General features: G+C 54.6%; 1 protein-coding gene across 4 annotated transcripts in view; it reads right to left on the bottom strand.

The window, feature by feature from the left end:
* Window positions 1–1,970: 1,970 nt before the first annotated feature.
* RNF212 (ring finger protein 212) overlaps window positions 1,971–13,599 on the bottom strand; it is a 29,829-nt gene continuing 18,200 nt past the window's right edge. For 2 of the 4 annotated variants that reach the window (XM_038533626.1, XM_038533624.1), the window contains exons 9-12: window positions 11,464–11,527; window positions 3,122–3,194; window positions 2,308–2,453; window positions 1,971–2,146 (exon numbers count right to left, since the gene is read on the bottom strand). In XM_038533626.1, coding sequence (XP_038389554.1) covers window positions 2,109–2,146; window positions 2,308–2,453; window positions 3,122–3,194; window positions 11,464–11,527 — 321 coding nt within the window. In that variant the 3' untranslated portion in view covers window positions 1,971–2,108. The other 2 variants (XM_038533625.1, XM_038533627.1) reach the window with 2 other exon arrangements.

Raw genomic sequence — 13,599 nt, 5'->3', positions numbered from 1 at the left:
CGGGGGGGGGGGGCAGAGGCTCCCCGCGCTCCCCGAGGCTCTGCTCACCCGGCCGCAAGCACGTCTCCCATGAGTGCAGCCAGTTAGGAGCCGCTCCTGGGAGCCCCATTCTACCCAAACCAACAGGCACGGCTCTGGACAAGACAGTCTGCCGGGTGCTGGGCTGGCACAGTATAGACAGATCTGGAGGGTGTGGGGGGGACTGGGGGGACTGGAGGTGGGGGAGGGGGACGGGGGAGGAGGACAGGGGAGGGCAGGTGAGAGTGGGGTGGGGGTGGGGACAACCCCCCTGAGCCATTTCCCGGCACGTGCTGGCTGCTGTGAGGACCACCCCTGCCCCCCACGCTCAATGTTGGGGGCTTGAACAAGTGTCATGTAATTAAAACAAGACGAGAAACTGAGTAGAAACTGTGGAGTTTCTCGCTGTCAGGAGTCCACGCGGCTAGGCACCCGGAGCACCACCGGAGAGCGTCGCATGGGGGGGGTGGGGGCACAGCATCATACTGACCAGCCCACCCACAGGGCCTGGCGCGGAGCCCCGAGGGACCGAGGGTCCGAGGGACCCGAGGAGCCTCCCGCTCCTGCAGGTGTCAGAGCTCCAGCTGCGGATGCACCTGCGGCCACTCTGGACTCCCCGACTGCGGGTCTCCAGGGGTCACCCACCCCGCGGCACCTTTCAGGGCACCCGCAGTCCTGGAGGACCTGCGCCCCCGCCCACGGCAGGGCCACCCTGGCCTCGTGGTCTAACCCCTCATCCCCTTATCTCTGTGGTTTCCTCCAAGTGCCCGGAGCTTTCCACAGCCGCCCGGGCCGTCCCGAGGCTGCCAGGCGAGGCCGAGCTGAGGGACGTTCTGCGTGGATGCGAGGCTGGTCAGCAGGCCCCAGCCTCGTCCACGGTGCTCCCGCTCGGGCGTAACCTTGCCCTTCCGACAAAACCTACTTTAAGAGCAGCTGATGCGGGGAACGCCTGGGGGCCCAGGGCTGGAGCGTTGGCCTCCGGCTCAGGGCGTGACCCGGGGCCGGGGATGGAGTCCCGCGCGTCAGGCTCTCCCTAGTCTCTGTCTCTCTCTCATCAACAAATAAACTCTTAAGACGGCCCAAGCCGGAGCAGACCGGCCCCCCGCACACGCCCCTGAGCCTCGCTGGCCCAGCGGAAGCTCAAGTGCGAGAAGCAACAGAAGTAGAGACACAAACTGCTCAAACCGGAACCAAAGTTTGCGGGTGAGCAGCGAGGGAGCTGTGGAGGGGCAGGCGGTCTGCCGAGCGGGCAGGCGGGCGCCCTGGGGTGCAGGCTTTGGGTGGTGGTCAAGCCCATGCTCTCAGGCCAGCCGCCGGAGGGCAGAGCCGGACCAGCGCCCAGGGCTGGAGGGCGGCCTGCGCTTCCCGGCGCGTGCCAGGACGGGGGATTCTGTAACATGGAAACTTCTGGAAACAGAACCAACTCAGCAGCAGCGCCCTGCTGTAGGATTTCCGACGCTAGCGGCAAGACGCACCTGCGGGGCAGACATGGAAGCTGTGCAGGTGCCAGTGCGCCCCACAGCCTGGCCGGAGCAGGGACAGAGGGAGCCTCAGTCCCTGCGGGCAGAAGGGCCTGTTGGCTCCCTGCCCCACCGCACACCCACTGCACCGCGAGCGTCACCCTGAGAGAACACAGACCAGGGCTCCCCACCAGCATAGGTAGCTGCCACCTAAAAGTCCACGATTAGCCCTGGAAGCATCATAGGAACCCGTGTGGTCCTGACCAGCTGCCCTCCCCCGCGGAGCCGGAGGACTTGTTCCCGCGCGGGCGCCTGCGTGCAGGTGCAGGCGCAGGTGCAGGCCGTGGGGCCCCACCCGGCAGGCCCCTCCAGCCGGGCCTCCCGCGGCCAGCCAGCATGGGCCTTCAGTTTGCTTCAACACCAGCGTCTTAAGGAAGTTTGAAGGTAATCAAAAAAGCAAAGTTGCAAACATCACATATGTGCTGCCCCAGATAATTGGAAAAATACTTTATTCAATGGTATTACTTTATTCCACGAGAAAGAACAGATGACGACTTATGCCGCGTAAAGTATGGCTGGTGGCGAGGGAGCCCCGGGTGGACGGACGGGACGGGGGGGGCAGGACCTCGTTCACCTTCCATGCGCGGCTCCCCTGAGGCCAGCAGACCCTGTGGGACAGGGACAGCGTGATCCGAGGCGAACGCCCGTGAGCGCCACGCACCCAAGCTCAGCAGTGCAGCTCTCTACTCCCCCCACACGGACTCCCACGCGCACTCCACACACGCTTTCCCAAGAGAAGCATTTATGTGTCAAAGCAGAGCACACTTGCCTACATGCTGCCTCTGCAGCAGCGCTGAGATGCTGATGGGTGGCCTGGGGGCCAGCACCCGGGAGCCCACCAGGCTGGGCGAGTCCTCTACTCCCGCTGGGCCTGGGGCCTGGGGTGTCCTGCAGGGGACCTGCAGCGCTGGGATCCTAGGAGCCAATCCAACAGACACACATGGTCCTCGCCCCTGCGAGCGGGTCTGCGCCCAGCACTGGCCCTCCTCTGGGCTGATGCGCTCCGGCGGGGAGGGCCAGTCCCCCGGGCAGCAGGTCCCAGGCATGGCCCCGGGCAGGCTGGGGGCACACAGGGCGGGGTTCCAACATGCAGCAGAGCAGATGAAGCCCCAGGGTGAGGATGGAGTCAGGGGCTGTGGTATGTTTAGGGCTGGCGCTTGGCGGCCAGGCCAGCCCCACGTGCATCTGCAGACGGAGCTGCAGCAGGACAGCTGCGGCCACATGCCTACTTACCTTCCAGGACCGTGTCTACACCAGGCAGAACTGAGAGCATTACCACCCGCCCTTCTATAGACATGTTTGCTGACCTGGGTCTGTTCCTGGGACGAGATACCGTGTGGCCATGAAATGGCTCCTTTGGAGTGACAAGGTAACTCCTTGGTGACAAGGTAACTGCCTAAGTTACATTTTAGCTTCAAAAAAGCACAGCATACAGTGGTCTACACAATATACTCCTACTCAGGACACGCGCAAACTGGTTTAAGAGGAGCCCACGGAGGGCTGAGTACAGCATCTGCAGGGAGTCGGGCGGTGAGCGCGCCCACTTCTCCGCTGGGGCATCCGCGGAGCCGGCGGGACATTACCTGAGAGCCTGGGACCCGCTGCTGAGACTGGGCATCAGGCCGGGGAGCTGAGGGCCGCCGTGGGAGACGCTGCCTGCGTGCACAGGGTTAGAGGTGAGACAGGGCGGCGTGTCCCCCACAACCCCAGAGACCGCCCTCCACACCTCCCAGGTGGGGGGAGAACAGGGGGCACCCAGTGCTTTGTCCCTGCGCTGCAGCTGCTCCGGGGACATGCACCGGGGGCCCCGCAGAGCCTCAGCCTGACACCGCGCTCCGGGCTCCGCAGACGCTTGGAGACATGCACCCGGCCCCTCACTGTCGGTCTTGGCTCCTGTTACTAAAAACCACTGGAGGGAAAGAGCTGCTAGAAGCTTCCAGCTCTGGTGAGCCCTTGCGGCCAGCACTAGCTCGTCTCCACCCACACTGCAAGGTATCCACACTCCCGAATTTCTGCTGACATCCTTCACACTAATGAGAAGCTTCCTCTAGAGACGTAAACAGCCCCCGGCGTGCGTTAGTCATAGCAGAGAGCAAATCTCAAGGCTGCTCTTGTTTAACACCCGAACTCTGCATCCAGATTTTGGAGAATTTTAACAGGAGAATGGCAGGGAAAAAAAGGACAGCATTTCAGGTGTCCATGTTCCTTCCGCAGTTGAAGGACTTGGGTCAGAAAGGGCAGGGCCCCTCCCAGGGCTGCATGGCGCCCACGGGCCAACGGGGATTGTCTGTCCAGCTGTGGGAGGCGCGCGCCGCGGGAGGACTCCGCTGCTGGCAGCACCGCGGCAGCCCGAGTCCGCAGGTGACCCTCTGGAGCTCTGCAGACATACTGAGAATCCGGGAGACAAAGCGTCTCCTGTGTTTTATTCTCGGCATTTTGTGACGGTTTGACACCGTGGGGCCTTGCCTGCCCTGGAGGACCCCCCTCCCAAGGCAAGCTGACTCCCAGGCAGCACAGGTGTGTCTGTCAGCCCACCTGTGACGTGAAACCTGAGCCCTGAGCCCTGAGCCTGTGCTCCGGATCACCTCCCTACCCCACGGCGTCTACACGCGGCCAGCGTCTCACAAGACAGCCCCTACCCTGCCCTGCAAACTGCTCTTACGACCCCAACTAGCCAACCCCAAATCTGGCCAGCCTGCTCCCACCCCACCATAGGCGTGGTGCGCCTGCCTGCCACTTCCAGGAGACTGTGAGCACAGTGTCATCTGCACGGCAGCCCCTCCTGCTCCGCCGGCCACACGGCCGATGACACCAAGCCCAGTACGCCCCAACATGGGGCAGGACCACAAACAGTAATGCTGGCTTTCGTGCTCAACCCCTTACAGCTGACGGAGGCCGGGTCTTATTTATTCTTTACAGCAATTTGTGGAGAGAACGGTCACCAACAGAGATGAGGAAGCAGAGGCCCCCAGAGGTCATCTCACGGGGGCCGCTCAGGTGGAGCCCCCTGAACCCAGCAAGGTGGCCCCCCCGCCCCAGCACATGAGAACCCAGTGACACTTCTGCAGAGCAGAAGACCGTCCCCAGCCACGCAGGAACTCAAGAGCACAGCAGGACCCGGCACGTGGGTGCTCAGCTGTCCCCCTCCTTCCGCCCTCACTGAAAACATGTGGTCAGACTGATGCTCCACGATCGCAAGACGCCAGCAAGTCAAGGCCTGTAATTCCTGTTTAGGAAAGCAATACTATTAAATGCACTTTACAAAGATTTCCGCTGAGAAACGAAAAACCTTTGTTGTTTGGGGGGGTGGGGGTGGAAGTTTCATTATCCAGAATATGGAAAAACTCATCCCCCTGTGATGCCGGACGGACAAGAGCACTTATGGATGGAGCAAGGTGCCCCAAAAGCAGGTGATGTAGTGTGGCTGGGGCGGGGGAGGAGCCTGGGCCGGGTGGAGAGATGCCGGCACCCAGGCTCATTTACCTCCTAGAGGCTCTGTCTCCAAATACAGTCCTGGGGGTGGGGGTGGGGGTGGGGTTAGGGCTTTGACATATCAATTTTGAGGGGATAAGAAGCAATTTGTGTAAAATGATACACTGAATATATTTAATGCAAAAAAAAAAAAGACAGCTAAGGAGATACAGACGAAAAACAAACAGCAAATAACAAATAGCAAAATGGCAGATATATATCCCTAGATGCTGATAACCGTATTTGCCATCAACGGACCAAACACGCCGGTGAAAAGGCAGACAGGGGATCCCTGGGTGGCGCAGCGGTTTGGCGCCTGCCTTTGGCCCAGGGCGCGATCCTGGAGACCCGGGATTGAATCCCACGTCAGGCTCCCAGTGCATGGAGCCTGCTTCTCCCTCTGCCTGTGTCTCTGCCTCTCTCTCTCTCTCTCTGTGTGTGTGACTATCATAAATAAATAAAAATTAAAAAAAAAAAAAAGGCAGACAGTAGAAGAATGGACCAGGCAAGAAGAAAAGCAACATCTAATACTGTCTGCAAGCGGCATGCTTTGGATTCAAACACAGTTGAAAATTAAAAAGAATGGGAAAAGCTATACCCTGAGGACTGTAACTAACCTGAAAGCTAAATGAAGAGAATTCCACCATCAAAGGCAATTACTGAGGCATAAGTTGATCAATAAAAGACAGACCTATACACAGAGAGCCACAGAAGATCCCCTAGATAAATCAGACATCTAGCAAGTGGAGAGACAGGCACGCCATGCCAATGGATTCAGACTCAAAGCTGTTAAGACAGCAGTTCTCCCCCAAAGTGATGTGCAGAAGCAACACGATTCCTATCAAAATCTCAGCAAGCTTATTTGGTAGAATTTGACAAATGGATCTTAAGATTTATGTAAAAATGTAAAGGACCTGGAATGGCCAAAATCATTTTGGTAAAGCCAGAGGACCTACACTGATTTCAAAAATTTGCAGTAAAGCCAAAAATAATCAGGAAGATGGTATTTTTAAAAATTTTAATCTCTACACCCAATGTGGGGCTCAAACAACCCCGAAATCAAGAGTTGCCTGCTCCACCTGCTGGGCCACCACCGCCCCTAGGAAGATGGTATTTTGATCAGTGGAAAAAAATACAAAGTCCAGAAGAAACATGTGGCAGTTATGGCCAATTGATTAGCCTCAGTTTCAGGCTGTATCATATGCATGATTACAGCAGACTCATGTACAAGAATCTTGCATCCCGTAACCTCAGCAACCTTGATTCCTACTAGTAGTCTTAAAAACCCCTTAGGATTTTCTGCTCCAAGGGCACCGTCTATGATAAGGACACTACATGCATTCTCTCCCGCCCGACGGGGCTTTCACTTCCTTCTCTGGCCACCCTGCCCTGGCCAGGGCCCCCAGGGGATGCTGGACAGGAGAGGAGCCGTGGACTGTGGGCGCCACACCCCTGCGCCTGGTCTCAGGGGACAGCATGCTCCCTCTCGACGGTACCCTGCTGGCTGTGGGTTTCCTGCAGATGCTCTTTACCCGGCGAGCAAGATGCCATCTATATTACATGTTTCTTGAGAGTTTCTACCATGGATGATTACAGAATTTTGTCAAATTATCTGCTGAAAAGATCTGTTTTTTACATCTTTTACTTCTACTAACATACTTAATTGGTCTTTAGATGTCAAAGAACTTTGAGTTACCAGGATAAACCCCATTTGGTGATGGTATACAACCCTTTTTCTATGTTGCTAGATCTGATTGCCTCATATATTTTAAAAGAATTTTGCATTCAAATTCATAAGGAATGCTGTTCCATTTTCTTTTGTTGTCTTTGGCTTTAAGACATTGCTGTTCTCAGGGCAGCCCCAGTGGCACAGTGGTTTAGCACCGCCTGCAGCCCGGGGCGTGATCCTGGAGGCCCTGGATCGAGACCCACGTCAGGCTCTCTGTATGATGCCTGCTTCTCCCTCTGCCTGTGTCTCTGCCTCTCTCTCTTGGTCTCTATGAATGAATAAATAAAATCTTAAAAAAGACATTGCTGTTCTCATAAAATTAACTGGAAAGCATTCAATCCTCTCCTATTTTCTGGAAGAGTTCATACAGGATTACTATTACTTCATTATATGTTTCATAAAATTCACCCATGAAGCTATTGAGAAATGGGCTTTTCTTTGTGGAAAGTTATCAAAATTACTAATTCAACTTCTCTACTTGATAGAGCTTTATCCAGATTTACTGTTTCTTCTCAAGGTGGTTTTGATGATGTCTTTTTAAGATTGTATCCATTTCATGTAAGTCATCTACTTTGTTGGCATAAAATTGTTCATAACATTTTCCTGTAATTCTTTTGATATCTGTAGGGTATGTAGTGATGTCCCTTCTTTCATTCCTGATACTGGTAATTTGTGCTTTCTTGGTCACTCTAGGCAAAAGTTTATCAATTTTGCTAATCTTTTCAAAGGACAAATTTTAGGTTCCACTGAGTTTTCTATTTAATACACTTCTAATTTATTTAGTTGTAGCTTCTTAAGATTAACTCACTGGCTTTAGGGGGAATCCCTGGGTGGCTCAGCGGTTTAGCGCCTGCCTTTGGTCCAGGGCGTGGTCCTGGGATCTGGGATTGAGTCCCGAGTCAGGCTCCTGGCATGGAGCCTGCTTCTCTCTCTGCCTGTGTCTTTGCCTCTCTCTCTCTATGTCTATCATGAATAAGTAAATAAAATCTTTAAAAAAAAAAAAGATTAACTCACTGGCTTTAGAGCTTTCTAACCTAAGTACCTAAAGCTATACATTTCCCTCTAAGCATTGCTTTACCTGCATCTTATAAATTCTGGTATGTTGTACTTTCATTAAATTCGTTTTCTGATGTTGCTGGTGACTTTTTTCCTTGATCCATTCAAAGTCTGTTATAATTGTATTGTTTAATTTCTAAATATTGTTTTTTTTCTAATTTGTTTATTCCTAATGTAATTCTATGGTCACCTGAAAATACACTTTGTGTGATTATAATCCCTTTAAATGTGTCAGGATTTGTTGTATGTCCCTGTATGTGGTCTGTTCCAGAGAGTTCCACTTGCAATGGAAAGGAATGTGTGTGGTGCTATTGCCGGGTGGGGTCCACATCTTTCAGGTAAGTCAGTGAGGTTAGCAGGTTACTCGGGTTATTGGAGTGGGATAGGAAATATCCAAATCACAATTGTTGAATTAACCATTTCCCCCTCTTAATTTTGTCAGTTTTGACCTCATGTATTTTGGGTCTTTCATTCTTGGTGTGTCAATAGTAATCATTATGTTTTCCTGGTATATTGGTCCTTTTTGCCATGAAACGCCCATCTCCAATATTTATCTTAAAACTGGTTTTGCCTGTGAAAATAGTCTCTCTAGCTCTGTACAGTTGTTTACTTGGTAGAGGTTTTCCTGTAATTTTCCTATGTGTATCTTCGAGTCTAACGTGTGCTTCTTGCAGACAGCATCCAGCTGGGGCGAGCTCCTGCTCCAGTCTGCCAATCCCTGCTCTTCTGCTGGGAGGTGTTTAGTGTGTTTACATGTGATCTTATCTCCAACTGGTTAGATCCGTGTGGGCTACATCACTGTTTGCTTATTTCCTCTCACGTCTTCCCTTGTGTAGCTTTCTATCAACCTGAGAAGAGTATGGAGATCTCTAAAACTGAACCGTCCATTTCTTCTTTCCATCTTGTCAGCTTTTGCTTCACTAACGTACTCTGTGGTTGCATACACACTATAATAGTGTCTTCCTGATACAGTGACCCTGTGTCACTGAGATGGTCCTCCTCTTCTCCAGAAACATCCTTCGTCCAAAACGGTCTTGTCCAATATTCACACTGCTGCTCTAGCTGGTCTGGTCATGTCTGCGAGCTGTGGTTTCCACCCTGCACCGTGAGTTCACTTGTGCTGCAGATGGTGTGTGGCTGCATCTTCCTCATCCAGTCTGACAACCCCGCCTTCAAAATGGGGTCTGGTCCCTTTCACACTGAAGAGAAGCACTGACATAATTGGATTTACACCTATTTTGCTCTTTATCTATAGGCCTCATGTGCCCTTTTTCCTTCTGGTCTGCCTTCACTGCCTTCTGTGGTAAGCAACTGCTTTTAATATTTTAATTCCTCTTTATTTTAGAACTACTTTCGGAGTCACAGTCGTGCTTACTTTAAACAAGTCTGCTTCTAGCTAACATGGACTAAGTTCTGCAGGGGTACGTCCCCCCTGCTCCAGTACGGCCCCATTCCCCCCGCCTCTGTGCACACCGCCCTATGGGTTACATCTGTTTATGACTCCAGCAAGGGTTATGCTTGCTGCTTCCACAATTTCGCGTTTTGTAAAGTAAGAGAAAGAGACCCCATCCCCTCTGATGCATCAGGTACTTTCAGTGTGTGTCTTCAGCTCAATGCCTTGTTAGATTTCTTGTAGGGCCGATCTGCTAGCAACAATTATGTTCTTGCTACTTTGTGATGTGTTTGTCTTAATCTTTGAAGAAGAATTCTACTAGATACAGCTTGGTTGGCCCAGGCTTGGTGGGGGAGGGAGGGTATCATTTAGGCTCCTTTAGAATTTAAGGTCCATAATCCTTAACACTCTTGAAGAGAGAAAAGACAGGGAAGGTGAAGGAGACACAAGTGGCTGCACGGTGAGATGCAGGGTGTCCTCGCAGGGGACTCTGGGCCTGAGAGCAGATGAGGTTGCTCAGTGGCTGAGGGGCAGAGCCATGCTGATGCCAAGCTGCCCCCAGGAGGTGCCGGTGTTGCGAGCACCCCAGTCCTTTGAGGGAAGCTGGGGCGCCATGTCGGCGACATGCTCTCAGTGGCTCGAGGATACGCTGGCCATAAAGGGTAGGGTGCAAAGCTGGCAAAATGATCACAGCTGGAGAATCCGGGTGAGGGGAAAACGGGAGTTTTTTATGTTGTTCTTACTATTTTTCAGTGTGTCATTTCTGAAGTATTTTCAGAAGAGATTATAAAAATACGAAGTTGAGATACTCATCTTACAATATATCTTAAAACATACTCCAAAGACCTTGGAAAAAGATAAATATTGAAAACTAGAAGAAACGGCATGGGTATGGAAAAAACCTGTCCAAACACAGAAATCTATGAAGCAAACAAGGGCATAACCACAGATTTGAGACATAAAAATGTTAAGCATCTAAAGTTAAAAAAAAATCAAACACAAAATTAAACAGCAAATCAAGATCCTTCATCCTGAGGATCTTATGTATGTGAAGGAAAAAGGGAAAAAAATAGATAAGTCGTGGGGAAAAAAAAAAAGCGCTAAAATGAGGGCATTCAGGCTCAGTCACAGTACAAGGACCAGTCCTTTCCAGAGTGGCAAAGGGGACAGGACGCACACAGGGCAGCCGCCCCATCGCCTCTCAATTCTGCTCGATACATCTGGAAAGCACCCATATTCTCTTATGGAAATGCGTTCCAGGAGAGGATCCAGGGAAGATCAGCATCTCCCCTGCATGCACACTGCACACAGTGCAGATGGCAAGGGGCAAGCGCAGGGGTGGGAAGGGCCGAGGGCATAGCCAGGCTGCGCGGCCAGGCCACAGGTGTCCACCTGGAGGGGAAGACCAGAGGTGTGGGAAGCTCCATGCACATGCTGCTGGTCTCCACAGTGCAGGCCCCACGGCTGCAGGGAAGGTGACAGCCAGTGTGCAGTGGGACAAGGGCATGTGTGGAAAGCTTGCTGGCCTCCCACCTGCGTGGGTGCAGGGGTGCTGGGCCCACAGGACACTCCCAACAAAGGTGAGTGGGGAGCCAGAGCCAGCGTCTGCAAGGAACAGCACCCCAGCACCATGGAAATGGCGTTGACAGGACTCTGGGAGGGACTGGAGGGGGCGTCACGTGTCCTCACCAGGGTGTGGCAGGGAGGTCCGTGCAGGGCAAGAAACCAGCTAGAGTGAGAAACTGCATACACAGGGTGAAGTGCCTCCAGGCTGGCACAACAGGCCCATGGTGGACAGTAGGTGAACGCCCACGCGTGGGTCCTCCCGGCCAGCAGGACCACCACCGCGGTGGCAGCGGCTGAGCCACGTGGGAAGGGCCACCAGAGTCTCCATCAGGGCAGGTGCTATGGAGCCCCCGGCCCCTGAGATGTGATTTTAGTCAGACGTCCAACTCTGATACAGCTGCTAAAGACCCTGGGCCAGAAGCAGAGGCGGTGCAGAGGGCAGAGACGCTGGGCCCCATGCCTGGCCGCTAACCAGCAGTGCCCCCCTAGGCCTGAGCTCATGGGTGCGGTGAGGAGGGCCAAGGCCGGGGGAAGGGGCCTGGCTTCTGAAACCCACCAGCCCCCCGATGGCTCCCGGGAGCAGCCCTGCTGTGGACAACCGCCCCCGCAGGAGCACCTCCCGTCTGTGCCCCATGGGCCACACCCTCGCCGAGGGGCACCGACACAGTGGAGGGCCCTCCCTGGGCGTGGGTGTGGGGACCCCCACTTACCCATGCGTCCGTGTTGGGGTGGGCTGATCAGGGAAATTCTGGCCGGCCCAGCTGCTACCTCGGGCTAAGTGCGTAAACGGAGACAGGTCAGGGCGCCTGGGTGCTGCCGTGGGTCCAGTGCCCCACTCTTGGTTTCAGCTTAGGTCGCGACCTCAGGGTAGCGGGATGGAGCCGCGCAGAGTCAGCCTGGGGTCCTTTCCCTCTGCCCCCACCCCCGCTCGCTCTCAAATAAATACAATCTCAAAAAAACACCAAGCCAGTTTCCGATGCTGCTACTTCTGAGCAAGACTCTCCTCCTCGCAACACGCTTAGTCCCGTCGGTGGCCAAATTCCTGGGTGCCCGGACCGCAGACCCCAAGGGCAGGGCACTCGCGGCTCCTCCCCACACTCGGAGGCCTCCGCCTAGTACCCTCAAGAATGTCAGAAGGCAGAAAACATCATGTCCTTACTGATGTCATACATTTTACCTTTTTTTTTTTTTTAAGATTTTATTTATTTATTCATGAGAGACACAGAGACACAGGCAGAGGGAGGAGCAGGCTCCATGCAGGGAGCCCGACACGGGACTCGATCCCAGGTCTCCAGGATCACGCCCTGGGCTGCAGGCGGCGCTAAACTGCTGAGCCACTGGGGCTGCCCTACATTTTACTTTTTAAGGATTTTATTCAAGAGCGAGCATGCACACGCAGGAGAAGGGGCAGAGGGGGAGAGAGAATCTCAAGCAGACTCTCCTCCGCCCAGTGTGGGGCTCCATCTCATGCCCCTGAGACCACCAAGAGTCAGACACTTAACCAACCGAGCCATCCAGGCACTCTTGACATCATAAATTTTAAGATTCTGACAAAAAAAAAAAAAAAAAAGATTCTGACGAAATCCTCATTTTGTGCATGTAACGTTGTCACCTGAAATGCAGACACTGAAGGGGCGAGGCGTTCTCAGCCGCACGGGGCCCTGCCCCGGCCATGCACCTGTCACGCCCCCAGGGACGGTCCCTCTCCCCGCCTCCCGGGTGTGGACCTAGTGATGGGGGCACCCCCCTCCGATCAGAGGTGCTGCCCGCACCCAGGCCAAATGCTGTTTGCGGCTGCCTGGGCTATCCCCCGGGGCCCTTCCAACGCCCGGCCCCTGCCGGTCTCTAGACTGGCCACCGCCCGCAGGCCCACATGGTGGCCTGCCTTCCCAGCTCCCACCCGAGGCGACCCACCTCCGTGGTCCTTTATCGCATCGCCCCGCAGCCTCCCCTGGTGGCCCTGCTCCGGGGCACCCTCTGTGACTGTAGGCCCCGCTCACACCCACAGCCGGACTCCACCCTGGAAGGACAGCAAGCAGCACTGTTTTGCCTGGGGAGCGGCTCTCCAGTGAGACGTCCGCTGACCGCACACTCACACCCACGACAGAGCTTCCCGAGGTGAAGCATCTCCCCAGCGTCCGTGGGAATGGAGGGCTGGCCGTGGCTGTCCCCCCAGGACCGGCGTCCTTCCCACCAGCCAGTCCCGGCAACTGCCTCACACTGCTGCACTCAGAGTAAGTCAGAGTGCCCAGCCGCCCACCCTCTCCAGGGCTCCCTGCCCCGTGGCCACCCACTGAGTCAGGGTGCCCGGACGCATACCCCATGTGCCCCAGCAGCCCTTCACACCTGCTCCTCTTGCAGCCTCCCATAGGCCTGTGCCCCTGAGCCCATCTCCAGCCAGCTCTGAACAACCAGCAGTATTTGCAACTTCAACAGAAAATATCATTGTCACAGAAGGACAAAAATCACTAGGCCGTCTTTTCTCACTGTAACTTCTACTAAGAAAGGGCTTTTCTTTGTTGGGTCAGCCCTCGAGTATCCTGTTTTGGGGAGAAGTCAGTAACAGGTGAAGAAAAAAGCATATAAAGACCCAAAGCTCCCTAGACACAGGGCACAGGGGTGGCAGGCACGGGTTCTGGAGTTAGAGGTAGCAGGACAGGGCCCTGGGAGTTCCTGCCAGGTTGGGATGCCGCGCGCTGCTGAGCTGCCTGCAGACCCCGACGGTCTCACGGGGCCCCGCCAAGGGCCCACTCTGAGCACGGCAGGCACAGGCCCCACCTGACCTGACCCCACCCCGGCAGACCAGGCCGGGCCCGGGGGTAATCACAGCAGCTTTAAAGCTCTGC

The sequence above is a fragment of the Canis lupus genome, chromosome 3, assembly GCF_011100685.1.
Source record: "Canis lupus familiaris isolate Mischka breed German Shepherd chromosome 3, alternate assembly UU_Cfam_GSD_1.0, whole genome shotgun sequence".
In the NCBI taxonomy this organism is placed as follows: Eukaryota; Metazoa; Chordata; class Mammalia; order Carnivora; family Canidae; genus Canis; species Canis lupus.
The sequence above is the reverse complement of the archived record's forward strand: the minus strand, read 5'-3'. Positions and strand labels throughout refer to the sequence as shown.